This window comes from Callorhinchus milii, unplaced genomic scaffold, assembly GCF_018977255.1.
Source record: "Callorhinchus milii isolate IMCB2004 unplaced genomic scaffold, IMCB_Cmil_1.0 Scaffold4, whole genome shotgun sequence".
Taxonomy (NCBI): domain Eukaryota; kingdom Metazoa; phylum Chordata; class Chondrichthyes; order Chimaeriformes; family Callorhinchidae; genus Callorhinchus; species Callorhinchus milii.
The window spans coordinates 34887823-34907220 of record NW_024704745.1 but is presented as its reverse complement, the minus strand read 5'-3'; the positions used below and the strand labels follow the sequence as shown (position 1 = coordinate 34907220).

The 19398-nt window shown below is 38.3% G+C and overlaps 1 protein-coding gene across 1 annotated transcript in view; it reads right to left on the bottom strand.

Annotated features, from left to right (window-relative positions):
• Nucleotides 1-19398, bottom strand: part of abcc4 (ATP-binding cassette, sub-family C (CFTR/MRP), member 4) — a 107131-nt gene that overhangs the window by 1474 nt on the left and 86259 nt on the right. The window contains exons 27-30 of the mRNA XM_007890786.2: nucleotides 12309-12398; nucleotides 9114-9286; nucleotides 7787-7892; nucleotides 2494-2628 (exon numbers count right to left, since the gene is read on the bottom strand). Of these exons, the coding sequence (XP_007888977.1) occupies nucleotides 2494-2628; nucleotides 7787-7892; nucleotides 9114-9286; nucleotides 12309-12398 (504 nt within the window). The remainder of the gene's footprint in view (nucleotides 1-2493; nucleotides 2629-7786; nucleotides 7893-9113; nucleotides 9287-12308; nucleotides 12399-19398) is intronic.

Genomic DNA, 19398 nt, shown 5'->3' with positions numbered 1-19398 from the left:
ACCATGAAAAAAGTATTGCTTTGTTAAGCAAAATCATTTCATGCAGTTGAAATTGAAAGATAAATGGAAAACTGGGTAACAAAAGGTAAGTAAATCTAGTTCTTGCACAAGGATTTCTCATTTTCTAACATGAAATGAACAAAATAGGTTCCGACAGTAATATCAGATTAGAAGCGCAACATTGTCAGAAGAATGACTGACAAGTATAGATACTTCAGTATTATTTGTATTAAATCTCTGCATTGAATTTGTTGCGTAAGTCAGTTATTTGAGTTAGTAAATCTGAGTTACTAAGAGAAGAGCTACAATGGAAAAAAGCAGGCTGACAATAAGTGAACCAAGCAACATCTTGAAAATGTAAAAAAAGTGATACTGAAGTAATAAGGCAGTCATATGCTGAGCCTTTGAATTGTTATATTCTATCAAATTCTACTTGTGCTGGGACAGATGTAGGTCTCCTGATAAACATTTGAACTGAATATAAAGGAAATGAAATGTTATCAGTATTTTACTGTCCTATAATGGTCACATTCCAGCCATTGCTCACAGTTACTTGGTATCTTTTCTCTGACAGGTATACATAACAAAAATGAACTGGTGTCAAGGCTACTTCAGCTTTATCTGAAATGTATTCAGCAGTAAGAATGCATTAATAAAAGATGTATTTACACAAATAAAATGAAATCCTTTTTGTCGAGTTCTAGAGAGTACCCAGTTTTATGAAAACATGATTATCAAGACTCCAGAATTAATCTGATCTTCGCTGTAAAGGTCAGTTTTAATATAGTGTCAGACGGCAGATAATTTAAGCCTTCCATAAGATCTCCTCAAGGGATTTTTTCAGCAACTTCACTTATTATTCTTTATAAATGCTCAAAATTATTTGTTATTGGAAAAATATTGTGATTAAATCGAATGCGGTTTGCAAAATTTTATGCAGCTCTTTAGTACAACCAGGATTGGAAATGTACGAGGTAGTCCTACAAATTTGAAAACTGCGAAAGAACATTATGTATTCAAAGGCAGAATGCAAAAAGAAAATAATATCAACCAACTAGACACTTTTGCCTATTACTCAAGTTGCTCCTGCTTGTCGCTGGGGATAAATACCGCACTCTGTTATGAAGTACTGTATTCTGTTTACACTACAAGGGTGAATAACCTACAATATTATTTAATTGTGAAAAATATTAATTCTATTTTGGTTTGGTCCAATGCAATTAGAATATTTTCACATCTTTACACAAAGTATTGTTTTTTTAAAAAAAACTCTGGATTTTGTTAACCAGCATAAAAGATATTGGAGCTAGAAATATGGGCACATTCAACTCCCAACAGCTATACATTTTCACAGCTTGTTACAGTACTCATTTATATTTCTAGACGTATTAGTGATGGCCTGTGTTGAGATACATGTGGGGTTTTAACCTCCTTCCTGACCTTCCAATCAAGCAATAGTTTTAGTACCGATGTGTCAGAGAGAGAAAAAAATACAGGGCAATTTATTAAAAAATACTGGAGCAAGTGAAATTTCTGCTGCCTCTTCATGGAGCTTGGACGGGGAGGGGAAAGATGACTGAAAGTGCAGTGAAATAGGTAAGATCCAGATTTTATTTTACTAGACATGAGATACAATGTTTAGTTTTGAAATAATATGTAGAGTCCTAAAGCTCAGTGGTCAGGGCACTCGCCTCTCAAATCAAGAGGACTTGGGTTTGATTGCCGGGCAGGGTGAAATGTTGAGCAAGTTACCTTACTCCATACGCCTCTGTTTACCTAGCAGTGAGTAGGCACACGGTTGATAGTCAATTGGCGGATTGGTTTTCTGGGATTAATAATCTCTTCAAAAAAATTTTTGTCACTCAATCCATGACTGTCTGTGGGACACTGCTGTGCGCAATTGGCTGCCGCATTTCACCTACAATATATACAGTCAAATTCACTTTACAGTATGTTCTGTGAAGCGCTTTGAGACGTCTCAACGATGTGATAAGGCGCTATATCAAATGTAAGGGTTATTATTATTACAGCAGATGTTACAATATGCTGCATCTCTGTATCATTCAAATCAATGCAACAACATAAATGATAACTGTGATCCTAATGAGCTGGTTTTGCAGGGTGAGCTTTTATTCTTATTTTCATATCTTCACTCGTTATTAGATATATTTCGGTAAACTGTGGCAGACAGATGAAAAAGCACTGTTAGCAAAAAGAAGATGAGTCCAATTTCAGGAAGCCACTTCGATTATAAAACACCCCCTCATACAACTAATTTTAAAGCTCAATGTGTTTTCATTAGATAATATCCTATGTGCAGTGTAAAAACAGACATTGAGGGACTAGTTCACTCTGATTGATAAAAATAGCAACCTTTACTCTATATATTTAACAAAAATCCCATCATAGAGATGTAGGGAAAAGATGACTACTGTGAGAAATAAGCATAAAATGGAGGCCATTGAATTTCTGGGTTTTCATGCATAAATGTACCTTTTTGGCGATCTCAAACAAAGATGCCATTTCAGCTTTGCCCAAGTGTTGCACCATCTTGGAGAACTGACCATTGTTGTTCTTTAGAAGAAGATAGGGTTCATCATATTCTGTGACTCTTCCTGCATCCAACACCTGCAGTCAACAACAACAACAAAATTACATTTGTATAATGCCTTTCACATCGGGAGGATGTCCCAAGGCGCTGGACAATCAGTGTATATTTAACATTTAAAGCAGTCGATATTTAAAGCAGAAATGGTCAAGTTACATTGTCCATCACTTTTTTTTGTTAAAACAGGACATGTTTTCAAGGTTTTTGTACAAAATGCTGTTGATAGAACATAAGATAATTCATAGTAAACAGAAATGAAGAGAAAGAGTCTCCCTTATGTTTGTTGCATGCTGTATTGTGTTTTGAAGTATGATCACACCTAAAATTTAGAACTTCCCATCACAGTACATTTTGGGTTGATTTACATTGAAATTGTTTCCAGTGTAAACAAATCAGGACACAAGGTGTAAAACCCAATGGTAGAATAGAGGCCCAATATTCCAGTTCTAATTGCTGAAACCACTCCTGCTGTAGGCAGCAATTTGATTCAAGTAGGAATGAACTTGAACATTTGAATCTGACAATGCTGTTTGCCCAGTTTGCCCTCTTTCTGATTTCAGAGCTGCTTCCTCATTGTGCCTGATGCCCGGTTAATGCCAGTTCACAAGCGATGTGAAGCGCACCTCTGGCACTGACAGCATCAGCATCGAAGGCTGCACTCTCCACCTCTCAAAGCTAATCAGGAACCTCGGCGTTCTGTTCGACCCTGAGCTGTCCTTTCTCCCTCAAATCCGCGCCACAACTGGCACCGCCTTCCATCACCTCCGGAACATCGCCAGACTACGGCACTACCTCACCCCTCACGCTGCTGAAACTCTGGTCCACGCCTTTATCACCTCAAGGCTGGACTATGGGAACTCTCTCCTCGCCGGCCTTCCCGGCACCTCCCTCCACAAGCTGCAGGTCATTCAGAACTCTGCAGCTCGTGTACTGTCCCGCACCAGGCTTCGGGACCACATCACTCCCACCCTCGCTCGCCTCCACTGGCTCCCCATCCCCCAGAGGATCGAATTCAAGATCCTTATCCTCACCTACAAGGCCATTCACAGCCTTGCACCCTCCTACCTCTCCAACCTACTATCCCCCTACCTACCTGCCCGTACCCTGTTCCTCTGGCTCCAGTCTGCTCCACATCCCCCGCCCAAACCGCCCTACCATCGGTGGCCGGGCCTTCAGCCTCTCAGTCCCCAGGCTCTGGAACTCCATCCCCCAGTGCCTTCGCTGCCTCCTCCCTTTCCTCCTTCAAGGCCGGTCTCAAGACCCTTCTCTTTGATCGTGCCTTCAGCTCCCCTCTCGACTCTCTACCCCCTCCTCGCTCCCTCCCTTCCCTCCCCTCACCCTGACCATTTCCCCCCAGCTCGGGTCTTGACCCAACTGTACAGCGCCTTGGGACGTCCTCCCGACGTGAAAGGCGCTCTATAAATGGAATCTTGTTGTTGTTGTTGTGAGATGTCTCGAAGATATGAAAAGGCACTATATCAAATGCAAGAATTATTATTATTGATCCCCAACCAAAAACTCTTTTCTGCATTTTCATCATTATCCTTGTATCTATCTCATGCCCAAAGCTGCCGATTCCCTTATTCACACCTTCGTCACCTCCAGATTCAACTTTTCAAATGCCCTTCTTACTGGCCTCAACAAGAGAAAGTTCATCCCAAACTCCACTGCCCACATGACGTTTCGCATGTTCGATTTCCTATATCCTCACCAGGTTCCACTGACTCACTATTTCCGAGTGGATCAACTTCCAAGTTCCTCATTCTCACCTACAAGTCTCTACATGTCTTCAAACCTCCCTACCTCTGTGATATGCTCTAGCCTCAATCTCCTGCTCATTCCATCTGCTGCATGTTCCCCGCCCCCTCTACAGCACCATTAGTTGCTGAGATTTCAACACCTACCCTCTGGAACTTCTTCTCAGCAACTCTGGGGACACTGCTTGTTTGTGGGACATTGTTGTCATGTACACCTTAAAGGTACAGTCACTACTTAACAGTGAAATCCTGTGAAATGGTTCGAGACGTACTCCCATGTGAAAATTGCTTTATCAAATGTAAGGATCGTTATTATTAAAAATCTAGCTCATCGACCAGGCCTCTGGTCACTTTCCTCCTCCCCGCCCTCCCTGATTGGAGTCAGTAATTAGGTAATCGGGATGCGTCCCTCCAGGGAGAGAGTATGCATACCATTCCAACATTCTATCTCTGGGATTTCCATGAGTAGATGAGATGCATGGAAATCTCGGCTTGGTTTGGATACTCTTAAGTGTGGTGATGGGTTTCTGCATGTGTCAGACAACTGGCTGATCCCCAAAAAAATACAATCTCTATGAGCTTTTAAGACGTTACTCAATGTGAAGGCTGTATATAAATACATGTTGTACTACAGCGGAAGAGGGTCCTGCCGATGTCATATATGGGTCAAATGCCCAAACTGGTTGTGAGGACGTGATCTGCTGCTGTAGCATCATAGCAACTATGCTTAAGGCTAACATCTTCATGTTGAATTGCCAGCAGAGAGCCCATTATCCAGTTTTCACTTTAGCAAAGAACACAAGTCGTGAATATTTTTTGCCTCCGAATTAGGTACGATTTATTGCAATACCAATACCTGGCGCAAGTGCACTATAGGCAGATTCATCTACAAGATAGTTAATTCACTTTACAGTATATTCTGTGAAGTGCTTTGAGATGTCTCAATGATCCGATGAGACACTATATCAAGTGCAAGAATTATTATTATTATTATACAGATCTGAACGGAGGGATTCTGTTTCACTAATGCAATTATATGGATCTCCTCGATACATAAGAGAAGCGGCCTTATTCTAATTCTAATTGTATTTTGATCTATCGGCATGAGCGGACTAAATGTGGTACTTCAGCAACATCAGATGTTCGTGGGAGAGGTCCAGTGTGAATCCATACAAGAGAGTCAAGTATCAGTGAGATCCTGCCTTGGATCAGCAGAGTGTACATTAGCATAGGGTCTTTGGTGCCAACTTCATGCAAAAGCGTTATTCCCAGAAATGTTTATAGTCCTGTAACAGGGAGAACTCTTTGATAGCTTCATGCTTTATGTATAATGAAATATCCCAGATGGTGTGGTACATTGTAGGAGAAACAAAAAGTAGTGTCACCCATGAAAATGAGCAGAGAAAAGTCCACAAACTGCACTTTTCAGGATGCTCTGCAGCTTTGTTGTTCATTCAGTGCAATGTTCTGCCTTAGCAAAATGACTCACAAAGCCCTGGATGACCATGAAGACTGCATTCAGCGTTTGATTTCAGCTAAAAGTAGAAGAAAAAGGTACAGGGTGCAGAAGAGGCTATGGTGGGTACAATTGGCTGGAGCATCCCACTCAAATAGCAAGGTTGGCATTCAAGATTAAAGTTGGATGCAGCATTTCATCTGAGAAAACGTTGACACTATCTAATGAGGGCATTCAATGGAAGCCAAATGTATTATAAGTAAAAATTAATGTGCTTTTGTGTGAATGTGATAAATGGGAACAGCTCCATGGATACCTGGATATTGTTCAACAGACTTAAATGATAGTAATTGATGTATCAAGAAAACTCCCAAAAAAGATAGAAATGCCAGGCAGCTGCACAGGAAAAAAAAGGAACTTTTATAGGGAATCTTTTCTTTATAATAGTTTTAAGAATAACAGGTTATTGTCCCCAACACAGATGTCTTTTTTATGTCTCAGTAACAAAGGCAAACAAATGCAGTATATGTGGTGAAGCCATGAAAATAAGGTTACAGCTCATTCAGTCATTCACTGGAGGTTGAAGTGCATGTGCGAGCCCTCAGACACCATGAATAAGTAGCCCAATATCACCCAGTGTTCTAATTTAATTACTGCACTCATAACTTATTTGCACACTTCATTACAGAGTAAAAGTTAGTCATGCTGGAGGTTTAGAAAGTTCCACCTTGTCAATGGCACAAACAGCAGAGCAGTGATCACTGGGGAAGGGGTGCCGTTAAACAATGGGACAATTTTAAAATAATTTGCAGCATCCCCGCTTCAGCACTTCATCTGTTAAACACCACAGACTGCAGTGCAACTCAGTGCCTGTAGCACCAGACAAATAATTTAATTTTAAAGAATTATAACAGTGTGTGCATCTCAATGTGTAAATTCAGGATTGCCGAAGAATTGTAGGGTGTTCAGTTTGTGTTCTGAAGTGTCAGATAAATTATCATTTCCTTTTAAATATAACTGCTTGAATTCTAATAAATATTTAATTGGGAAGTGCTTTGTTTCTGCAATTACCAAGCACCCAAACCTACAGGCAACTTTAGCCTTGCAGCTGTTAAAAACATAAAGGCTGAAGTGAGAAAAGGCTATTCCACTAAACAAGTCCAATTGATAGATAGGTACATGCTATTTGGATTTAACAATACCTCTTTACTATATGGGGGAACAGTTCAGTTTGTCTCAGTTGTTAGTCTTTCCGTTTCTTGGTCAGAAAATCAGAGGTGCAAGCCCTGTCCCAGGATCTAAACTTGTAGTCATATCCTAGGCTAACACTCCAGTGCAATAGTGAGAATGTATTACATTGATAGAGGTGGGACACTGAGATGAAATCTTGCATGGTTCAGATGTACATCATACATCCCACTGCAGTATTTTGAAAAGCAAATACTCGTTTTTAATTTTTATATCACCTATCACATCCAAACATCTCAATGAGCTTCGAAGGTAGTAACTCTCAAGTGCAGTGACTGTTTCTGAAGGAAAACCCAGAGTTTTTCCGATGCTCCTTTGGTTATTCATTTAATTTCTGTTCGTGGGACAATGCTGGCACATATTATTTTTCTAAATAACAAGACACTACATATCAAAGTGACTCATTAGGTATGGAACTTTGATGCGATAAGCAGCCATATTACAAGAAAGTATTATCATTACTTCAATAAGTTTTGCCTGGATCCCACAGTTGTTGAAAATCCATCCGTACATATCCACTATTCAAATTGGACCTCCATCCCTCCAGATAATTTTCTCCCTCCCAGCAAAACAGGAATCATTCTTCAACTATCGCGATACGGTTCTCCAGCAGATTTTTTTTAAAAAAGGAGTTAATCGAAAGAGCATTGACTGCTTTTGTTGGCAGTAGTTTTCAGGAAGAGATTATAGCAATTTTGTGCTGTGAAGCTTTCTTACCAGGATTCTATCGCTGTCAATGATGGTATTAAGCCGATGTGCAATCGTGAGTACTGTACACTGCTCAAACCTCTCTCGAATTGTCTTCTGAATTAGCTCATCCGTTCTGAGGAAGTGAGAACAAATTAATGTGCAAAGCAATTAACTCCTTACTGGGAGTGATGATTATTGATTGAAAGAGTCTATAAACCGCACTTTTAAGACTGACGGTTTTTATACACCATTAATGCATAAGGCAAGCTATTTTCATTCAATAGTGTAATATGAGTGAAATGTATGGGTTGCAAAATTAGATTTTGCTTGTATCTAGTAATATTACATTTATGTTTGATCAAAAACTAACAAGGTTGGTGCCATTTGTATCTTTTTAAAGAACTAATAAGAAATGTAAAAGGAAAGCAGAAAAATGTCAGGAATTTATATCAAATTGATACTGCAGTGTCAATTTAAGATTGTACAGAATTTTGGAAAATTCTTGTCAATTCAGTCTTCATTGGAAGCTGATTTTCTGAAATTCTCAAGATGTTCTTACATATGTGGGCCTCGGGACTCATTAAGAAGGACTTGAACAAGTTTGGTAACTATCCCTGCACTGACATATGTGAACTTTACTTTGGGAAAACTATATGCAAGTTAAATACTAAAATCATGGAATTCAGATGACTAATCCTTAATACTTGAAAATGTAACAATCTTGTAACTCATCTGCAAGTACTTATCACTCTACATAACACATTTCGCAGGCCAAAACCACAAAGCAGGACTAAACAAGCATTGGGAGATGATGTCATTGACAAGCTATGCAGTTTTTGGTTGATTAAACTTCAGCAATAACCAACTAATACATATTTTGGGGTTCCCAAGCTTGCATCTCATCAATCTGCAACTCTACTCTCTGGAATTAGATAAGAGGGGAGCATCCCTCCAAGGAGAGAATGCACATTCCATTCCAGATAGAGATATTTCTATGTGTAGGTGGCATACATGGAACTTAGTTTGTTTTGGAGACTGAGCAAATGTCATTGTGTAAATTGTTTGAGTTGACCAACTCTCTGACCTACTGCAAAAATGGAAACGTCCTATTGACTGAAATAGATGGGTTAAAAGACACTAACTCCTGAAAAGCTTAAATAGTAGACTTGCTAAGATACAGCAATTATTCTGCTTGCTCTGTAGTGCCTTGTGAACAATAATTATATAAAGTAAAGAAAGAAAGCTGGTTTAGAAATATCACTATTGATAAATGTGTTTATAGAGCCATTGTAACCCATGCATTATCATCACCACTTATTGCAGATCCATCATATTTGAAGTACAAAAATACTACCTAGGGTCCACATTTGCTGTTGCTTCATCAATGATAAGTATTTTGCTTTTTCTAAGGATCGCTCTGGCGAGGCACACTAATTGCCTCTGTCCAACACTGAAATTGGAGCCAGACTCAGCCAGTTGCATCTCCATCTTATGTGGCAATTCTTCCACCACCTCCTTTAGCTGTACCTGTAGAGTCAATCACAGGACAATGCAACAGCAGTTTTTTAATGCTTCAGACTCATTTGAAGAGGATCAAGCAATATCCACAGCTCAGCATAATTCCACTTTACTGTAGCCTCTGCAAAACTCTAAGTAATTATGAAGTAATGCTACTTTTCTTCATATATGCTCATAAAGGCAAATGTTGCAACTCATTTTATAACCCATTGGTAATTTCTAAAAAAATGTTTTAATGTCTAAACATCACATCACCTCATCACATTCACCTACAAAATACACATTTTAACAGGGTTAAATGAAGCCCTCAAAGATATCCTCCTGACATGAAAGGCCCTGTATCAATTGTATGGATTATTACGATTATCAAATATTGCCTGCCGCTCCAACAATTTGCTTTTAAAAAGAAATTTGACAACCCTCTGAAAAGGAAAATAAATTAGTATGGGGAGATGACAGGGGTGTGGGACTAACACAAAACTTACAGAGTTAGCACATGCCAAATTCTGAGCTGAACTAATTGCATGATTTAACCCTTTAACCCCCTTCCTGAGAAAATCAGTCTTCACTGCATTTTGCTCACAGAATACAGCCAATGCATTTTACAGTATATCCTGTGAAGGGCTTTGAGACGTGTGAACAACATGATACGGGCGCTATATCATATGCAAAGATTATTATTAATATTACATTTCCAACGTTAAAGTGTCACTGAATGGCACTAACATAATTGCTTTAGTAATAATCAAGACTAAATATGGGAGTAGTTTTGTACTATGTACTCAGGTTCATGGCAAGTGCCAAACCAAAGCAGTGCAGTATTTCACACAATGTTCGTATGAGGTCCAAAGACTGAAGCAGTAGTTTTATGACAGTACATTTTTGTGTTCCAATGCATTGCAATACCAAATAATCAACATTAAGGGAGAAAGAAAATATCCATCCAGACAGGTGGTTAGCAGCTGTAAGGGATTTACAGGAACTGCACCGTTTCACTTCAGTACTTATACTACTTTAGGACTTGTTACTTGCCTTGGCACTGAAACTAGGGCCAATCAAGACTGCAATTGTTTTTGTACATCGCTAAATCCAAACAAAATCATGAGGTGGTAATGTTGAATTTATGCAAAACCTCGGTTCGATCACATTTGGAGTTTTGTGTTCAATTCTGGTCTCCTCACATTAACAAGGATATAACAGTGATGGAAAGAATACAGTGTAAATTTACAAGGATGATACCAGGGTTGCCAGTTACTCGTATCGGAATAGACTAGATTGATTGGGCCTTATTTTGCTAGAGAAGAGACTTTTAGGTGGGTGAGGAAGCTAATAGAAGTGTTTAAAAATTACAAAAGGATTTGATAAGGTTAACATAAATAGGCTGTTTCCACTGGTTAGGGAGTCTGTAACCATGGGACACAAATGTAATATAGTTGCCAGCAGATCTAAAAGAGAATTTAGGAGCAACTACTTCACTCAAGAGGGTATTGAGATTGTGGAACTCACTGCCTGAAGCTGTGGTTGAATCAGATCGCGTCAATGCATTCCAGAGGAAGCTAGACCTTCACATGAGCAAAATGGAATAGAAGGGTTATTAGAGGGAGTAAGGAAAGTTTGGAGACTTGTGTAGAGTATAAACCACCAACATGGTCTGGTTGGGCAGAATGGCCTGTTTCCATGCTGTACATTATTTGTAAATCTTTGCATAACCGTGTGCAGCTTTAACAAAATGTGTGACTCACAAAACAGACTAGACTGAACACATCTGAGGATTCATGATTCAACATATTTCAAGATACATGAGGCACCATAAATGTATGAAATAGTGAAATCTGATAATATGTTCTCTTGGTTTTCTTTTTAAGGGTCTCAACAGCCAGTCATTCAGATATGGATAGAAATATATTTGCCTCAGACTTCTACTTCTCTCAGTTATAGATATATTATCATTGATAAGGTCAGTAATGAAGAATTCATCTTGTTTTCCCCCATGTATTTGTGTAGGACCATAGTCCTACAAACTTACACATTTCTGAGTGGTCACATTATGATATTGTACAAATTTTCCACTGAACGAAGAAATAAATGTATGCTACTGTTAATTCTAAGTGTATAGATTAGATATTTTGGAATACATTTTATGTAAAAAGTAGACATCAAAGTCCAGTGCACCAATCAAATCAACTTGATTTAAAAAGTCTTACTTAATTTATCATTAAAACCTGGTATGAACAGAATTGAGTCTAATCTTAGCCTCCAATTATTTTCTTAATTGCTAAAAACTATAACGTTGCCTAAGTGGTAGTTATTTAAATGTTTTAAAAACAAATGTAACCAATTAGTATTTTATATTATATCATCTATTTAAGAGTCTGAGGGCAAAGAGAAACAAGGCTAGAAAGAGTTTTAAACCACCTTGATACTTTTAAAAGAATTCAGTGTTATTTGGTGACGCATTGTGTTGAAGGAATATTTTGGGAAGTTAACTAGACTAATGGGATTTATTCTTACCTATAACCACTTCTGTGTTACAAATCAACCTTTTGCTACAGCATATTATCATCCTCTTATTTATGTGTTTATAGCATAAAGTTACCAACAGAGAATACTCTAGAGTGTCAAACTCCTTGAAACTAAGGGAGGGAATGGTCAATGGTAAATGTATTGACTGTGCTGGTATGCCCTTAAGACAAGGATTTTTTTGATCGTTTTAGTCACACCATAAGGTTTGTAAATTTATCAGAGAATAGAACGTCTCTCTTGGCAGGTCACTACATTTACTGCTAACTAGAGAACAACAACAACTTGGATTTATATAGCGCCCTCCACGCCGGACAGCGTCTCAGAGCGCTTTATAGTTTAAGATCCCGGGACCGAGCCAGGGGGAGGAGTGAGAAGGTGACCAAAGGCGCGGTCGAAAAGAAAGGAGAATCACTTCCTATGAACATGTTGAATCCCTCTCTGTGGGTTACAAAAGATAAGAATGATCAAAATCCTTTCCAAAGTGCTAGTCTTTCAGGTTTGTTCCCACCTCTTCCAATGCACGCCACAGTGCTTCATCATCATGTTCATTAAATGGGTCCAGGTTCTTCCTCATCGAACCAGTAAACAGAACAGGATCCTAACAAGAAAACAAAACAAAATGTTTTTTTAATTTATCAAACTACAGTAATAATGATAATAATCCTTACATTTGATACAGCGCCTTTCACGTCAGGGGATATCTCAAACGCTTAGTAATATATACTGTAAAGTGTTGAGACTCTGTGTTTTGTGGGTGAATGTGATAGTCAATTTGCACACACCAATGTCCCAGACACAGCCATGAAACAAATTACCATGCTTTTATTTAGGGGATTGCTAGCCAGGACAATGAAAAAGAAACTACATTCTCTTTTCAAATAGTGCCATGGGATCAGTAAAGGCATACAGGGTTAATACACTTTTAAACCGATGCTTCCCGGGACTCATTTGAATCAGGCTGGGGAGAGTATGGATCTTCTGTTTGTTTGCAAGATAGATGCCTAAAAATAATTCTAAAAATAAAATATGCCATTCTAAGAGCAAAAATCTAAATCCCTTGCATGTTAAAATATGGCAGTTCCACAAGGGCTGAATGAGAAATCATTTTCCATGGGTTGGTGAGGTGTTTAGGCCGAAACCTGTCATTGAGAGAGAATCCACCAAAATGTCTCACTGGTGATAATGACAGCTCACTGCATAAAATTTACTCCCAATATATTCAAATCTAGATCCAAATGTTTTGAAGGAGAAAGATTTAAAAATTAAAATCTACTTTTGAAGATTTAACATAGGGACACAATTCGACAGAATGACAGAAGACCAAGGATCATCCAGTTCACCTTCCACTATCCTGCCAGTCACATGACATGTTGTGTCCCAAACCGTATATTGTATCCCGAGATATTATTTTCCAGCAGAAATCTATCTAATTTGTGCTTGAAAGAATCGATACTTTCTGCTTTCACCGTCTCCCTAGGAAGCCTGTTCCACACGTTTTCTACTCGCTCACTGAAATAGTGTTTCCGCAGATTTGTTCTGAACTGATCCCACTTCAATAGCAGACCATGTCCTCTGGTTCCATTGTTCAATACATTATAAAACAATTAATCATGGTCTGCATTATATATTCCCTTTAGAATCTTAGAAGACCATAATCATATCACCTGTCTCTTCTCCAGTGTGAACATGCCCAGTTTACTTAATCGCTCCTCATAGTCCAGTCCCTCCATCCCTGAATTATTTTGGTTGCCATCCTCTGAATCACTGCAATATCATTTTTTGCATTGCAGTGACCAGAACTGCACACAGTATCCCAAAAGCAATCGCACCAGTGATTTATAAAGTGGCAGGAGTACCCCACTATTTCGGCTCAATATTGCCCTTTTAATACAACCCAGCATATGGTTTTCCTTACTCACTGCTAACGAGCACTGTTGCAATAGCTTAAATTTATTGGTGCACACTTATGAAATACTTGTAAAAATGCATGCAGGGTAATAGTTATAATTAAAACTTACATAAGTATTTTGAATCTGTGCTGATTAGAAAAGTCAAATGCAATTTTTACTTGGTAAATGAAATATGATGGTAACGTGATGATTGAATTGCACAAATGTTGTTCTAACATGCCAGGGTGCATAAATCTATTAAACAGCTGCTGAATAATAAAGTTTGCTCAATCAGAGTTGACTTTGCTGAAATGTTCAACATTAGGGACAATAGAATGTAAACGCCTACATAAAAACATGACCAGCTAGGATATTGTGCTTTAATTGCACCCTCACCTTTGTATACTTAAGAAAAAATGAGTCAATATTCATGCGATAACAAGTTATAAAAGTGGTCTTATTAATTTCCACTGTAGAATCTGTGGGTACATTGCTTATTGTAAAGTAATCATTTTATATTGTACTCCATTATAACAAAAAACATTCATTAACTATCTTATCAAAAGCAGCTTCAGTATACGTGGCACTAACTTTGCATCAATGCATATTTTACAGAATAGTAATGCTTGATACACATGTTGTGTAATTTGGATTACGTGAGGCCAATTCAAGATAAAATTATTTTAGTGTCTCTTAAGACAGAGAGATATGTTATATTTAGAAAGAATACTGCAATAATCATGATACCTTTTGTTAACTATTCATTACTGATACAATAAAACTGGTCAACTAATCCATATCGCTGCTACCCTTTCTGTCCAATTTTAAGAACCCTGGCTCAATTTCTGCAGATAAGCAAGACTTTAGTATCCTGAGAAAAAAACATGTGTAAACAATTTTTTTCTTCTTCTCTGGTTAAGATCACAGGTCATGGTGCCAACAATGCTGAAAAGAATAAGAGCAACAAGACAGGCCATTAAGTGGTCAGGTGATGCCAAGGGTGGATTTTAAAATCCCCATAGCTGAAGGTCTGGTATATTTGGTGCAAATCCAAGAATAGGAATTCCTGAGAAATAGCTCGTTTCTTAAATAAGAATGTAAGAATTTATTGGGACTTTCATGTCAAGAAAAGCTTTACAGTAATTATTTGCGTTTAACATCTTATACAAAGGCAGCAGCCGTGACAATGCAGCACTCACTGCTCCAGGACTGCACTGAATCTACTATCTTAAACTGTTATACTAATTTACTGACGTGGGGCTTGAACCCATAATTTTCTGACCCCGAAACAAGATTTCTACCACCCGAGTCAAACTTATACACTAAATATACTTAGGATGGAACAGGAAAAAAGGTGTACTGTGTAGTCACAGTCTTATTCAGAAGATTCCTACACTTCAAAGGTCCAAAGATAGACACAAAGGTCAAAGTTGAAATGTGGATCACATGAAGATAAACAAGTCTACATTGAGTTTTATTTTGTTTTATACACATTTGGGGGGGTTGGACAGCCTGTTAAAATCTTTTAAAAAAAATCTTATTTCACTTGCTATATTTTGCAGCTATAGAAGCTTGTCAGAATGCCAAAAAGTCAACTGTGTACAGCTTCAGTTTGCTCACTGGAAATATCTCATGTTTATATGCCTATCTCTAGAACAGTAAACTTTAAAGTTTGTGACCCCATGTCAGGAGTACAGCAATTGAGTATTGGAAATATGTTCATTCAAAGTAATAAAATTCAATCGCATCTATTTACACAACAAATACAATTGATTAACTAAAGCGATCTTCTTTCTGCTCATTGTGGACCTGATTGTGAAGTTATAAAACAATTAAATGGAGCTATGCATTTTTTGTGAAAAGTACATGGCCTGAAGCAAGGTAACAGTGGTTCTTTTATGGGCAAACGACTTGCCCATAAACATATATTTATATCACGCCCTTCAAGCATGGTAGCACCATGGAGCCCTGCGCCATGCTTGGATACTGAAAGAGAGTGGGGAAACAATGTATTAAAAAAAATATTTTGATATTTAGTAGTGGTAGATAATTTTGGATGTTGGGCAACATTGCATTCATGGTTTACTGTGTTAATAACATGGTTTATTTTTCAAATATTTATTCAAAAGACAATATAACTTTTTTAGTGTATTCGTATGTTTCATTTGTCAAGGTGCAGTGTCAGTGGAAGTGTCAATCATTTGGAACAATAGCATGAGCCTGATTTCAAGTTTATACTGTACAGTTTGGACCAATGAAGTTGAAAATGTGTTCTAGAGGAACGATGATGGTGCTAGTGACACCTCATTGCCAGAAGAAAGTGCCTCGTAGCCTGACTGTCCAATCCATTCAAAACCTAACGACGACACCAAATGCTAAATGCAAAATTGTTTTCTTTCTGTCCCTCCTTCAGTTCAAATATTTAAACAATTTGAATAAAACCATGAGTATTAGCATTAGGAATTTTATTTGTACAGTGAATGGCAGGACCTTTGTTGTATTGATAATAATCTTTTCTCACTTCATTACCAGACAATACCATCTACTCCGGAATACAAATGGCAGGTGTGACTGTTAAATGCATATTATTTGTATAAAACTAAAAAGTTCCTGGATACGTTATAAACACATGTAAAGTTGTAAATTAAAAGCAAAATGTTTACATTCTGTAACTTCTGACTTAAAAATCAAACTCAGAACCCCCTGCCCAAAAAATCATATTTACCCAAATGGATAGGAATGAGGTAACATTTGAACCATATAAAATATGCCGGAGTCAGAAGGTTGTGGGTTTAAACTCCATGTTGGGGCTTTGAGGTCCAAAGCACTGCAAAGCAATGCTGGGGGCATACTGTTTTGTTGAAGGTGCTATCAATCAGATGAGACGTTAAAACTGCGGTCCCATCTGTTTTCCTGGTGTCCTGGTCAATATATCCCAAAGACAAAATTGGTCATTCACTTCATGGCTACTTGTAGGACATTGCTGGGCAAAAACATTTGCCGTGTTTCAACCTACAAAATACACTACACTTCACAATGAATATTCTGTGAATCTCTTTGAGACGTTCCGATGATGTGATAAGGCATTATATCAAATGAAAGAATGATTATGTCAATAATAATCAGAATTACAAAAAGCACCAACTGATCAGCAAATGCATCTGTACATATCATTATGTAGAAATGAAGGACATGCTGAAATTTAACTTTATTTATTATTAAACTAAAATAGATATAAGAAAGAAAGAGTAGGCCATTTGGCCCCTCGAGCCTGCCACACCATTTAATAAGATCATGGCTGATCTTCTAACCTAATTCCATTTACCCGCCCTATTCCCATATCCCTTAATCCCTTTAGTTTTTAAAAGTCTATTGATCTCAGTCTTGAATATGTTCAATGGCTGAGCATCCACAGCCTTCTGGTGTAGAGAATTCCATAGATTCACTACCCTCCGAGTGAAGAAATGTTTTCTCAACTCAGTTGTAAAGGGCTGACCTTTAATCCTGAGACTATGAGCTCTAGTTTTAGATTCTCCAACCAGGGGAAACAGTCTCATATTATCTCCCCTGTCAAGACGCTTAAGAATTTTATAGGTTTCTATAAGATCACCTCTAGTTCTTCTATATTCTAAAGAATATAGGCCTAGTCTACTCAACCTCTCCTCACAGGTCAACCCCTCATCCCAGGAACTAACCTAGCTGCACTCCCTCTAAGGCGAGTATATCCTTTCTTAGATAAGGAGACCAAAACTGCACACAATATTCCAGGTGCGGTTTCACCAAAGCCCTATAACAATTGCAGTAAGACTTCCCTACTCTTGTATTCTAACCCCTTTGCGATAAACAATAACATGCTATTAGCCTTTCTAATTGCTTGCTGCACTTTCATACTAACTTTCTGTGACTGGTGTACAAGCACACCTAAATCCCTCTGAATACTAATACTATCCAGTCTCCCCCCCTCTAGAAACATAAGAACATAAGAATTAGGAGCAGGAGTAGGCCATTTGGCCCCTCGAGCCTGCCCCGCCATTCGATAAGATCATGGCTGATCTTCAGACCTAACTCTAATTACCTGCCCTATCCCCATATCTCCTAATCCCTCTATTTTTTAAAAAATCTATCAGTCTCAGCCTTGAAGATGTTCAAGGACTGAGCATCTACAGCCTTCTGGGGTATTGAATTCCATAAATTCACTACCCTCTGAGTGAAGAAATGTTTCCTCAACTCTGTTCTAAAAGGCTGACCCTTAATTTTAAGACTGTGACCCCTGGTTATAGATTCTCCTACCAGGGGAAACAGACCCTCAGTGTCTACTTTATCCAGCCTTTTAAGAATCTTATATGTTTCAATAAGATCTCCCCTAATTCTTCTGTACTCTAGAGAATACAGCCCTAGTTTATTCAGCCTATCCTTATAGGTCAGTCCCCTCATCCCAGGAACCAATCTAGTGAAGCTACACTGCACCCCTTCTAAGGCAAGTATTTCCTTTTTTAAAAAAGGAGACCAAAACTGCATACAAAACTCTAGGTGCGGTCTCACCAAGGGTCTATACAGTTGCAGCAAGACTTCCCTACTCTTGTACTCTAAACCTTTTGCAATGAACGCTAACATGCCGTTCGCCTTCTTAGTTGCTTGCTACACCTGCAAACTAACTTTCTGAGTCAAGGACACCCAAATCCCTCTGAACACTAACACTATCTAATCTCTCTCCTTCTAGAAAATAATTTGTTTTTCTATTTTTTCTACCTAGGTGAATAACTTCATACTTCCCCACATTAAATTCCATCTGCCACCTACTCGCCCACTCCCCTAGCCTATCTATATCCCGTTGCAATCTTTTTGCATCATCCTCAGAGCTTACTCTCCCACCTAGTTTAGTGTCATCCGCAAATTTAGATACATTACATTCAATGTCCTCGTTCTAGATCATTGATGTAAATTGTAAATAGCTGAGGCCCAAGCACTGATCCTTGTGGCATTCCACTAGTCACATCCTGCCAATTCGAGAATGACCCGTTTATCCCTACTCTGTTTTCTACCCGTTAGCCACTCTTCAATCCATGCTAATATGGTCCCATTAACCCCGTGGGCCTTAACCTTGTGCAATCGCCTTTTGTGTGGCACTTTGTCAAATGCCTTTTTAAAATCTAAATATACTACATCTACTAGTTCCCCCCTATCTAACCTGCTAGATACATCTTCAAAAAACTCTAAAAGATTAGTTAAGCATGACTTCCCTATGAAAATGATCTGCTTTTCTATTTTTTCTACCTAGGTGAATAACTTCACACTTTCTCACATTATACTCCATCTGCCACCTTCTTGCTCACTCACTTAACCTGTCTATATCCCTTTGTATCCTCCTTGTGTCTTCCTCACAGCTTACTTTCCCTCCTAGCTTTGTATCATCAAAATATCGTTGAGATCAAAATAATATGTCTTTTCGAAACATAAGATGTCTAACAAGTACTGAATGAATTACAAAGGAAGCCAGAAGGTTTGAGGGCGATTCTCAAAACTCATCGGTGAACAGTAGTAGTTTTAATGCAGATCCCTGCAGAAAACAACTTCCTACTTCTTTTTAGCCTCAGAATATACCCTTAATTCCTACCCTTTGCTTTTGTTTCCTAATCTTTAGTTCATTCTAATACCTCTCCCACAATTCCACGTGCCCCTCTTTTAGTCATGAGCCACTTTTATCAGACC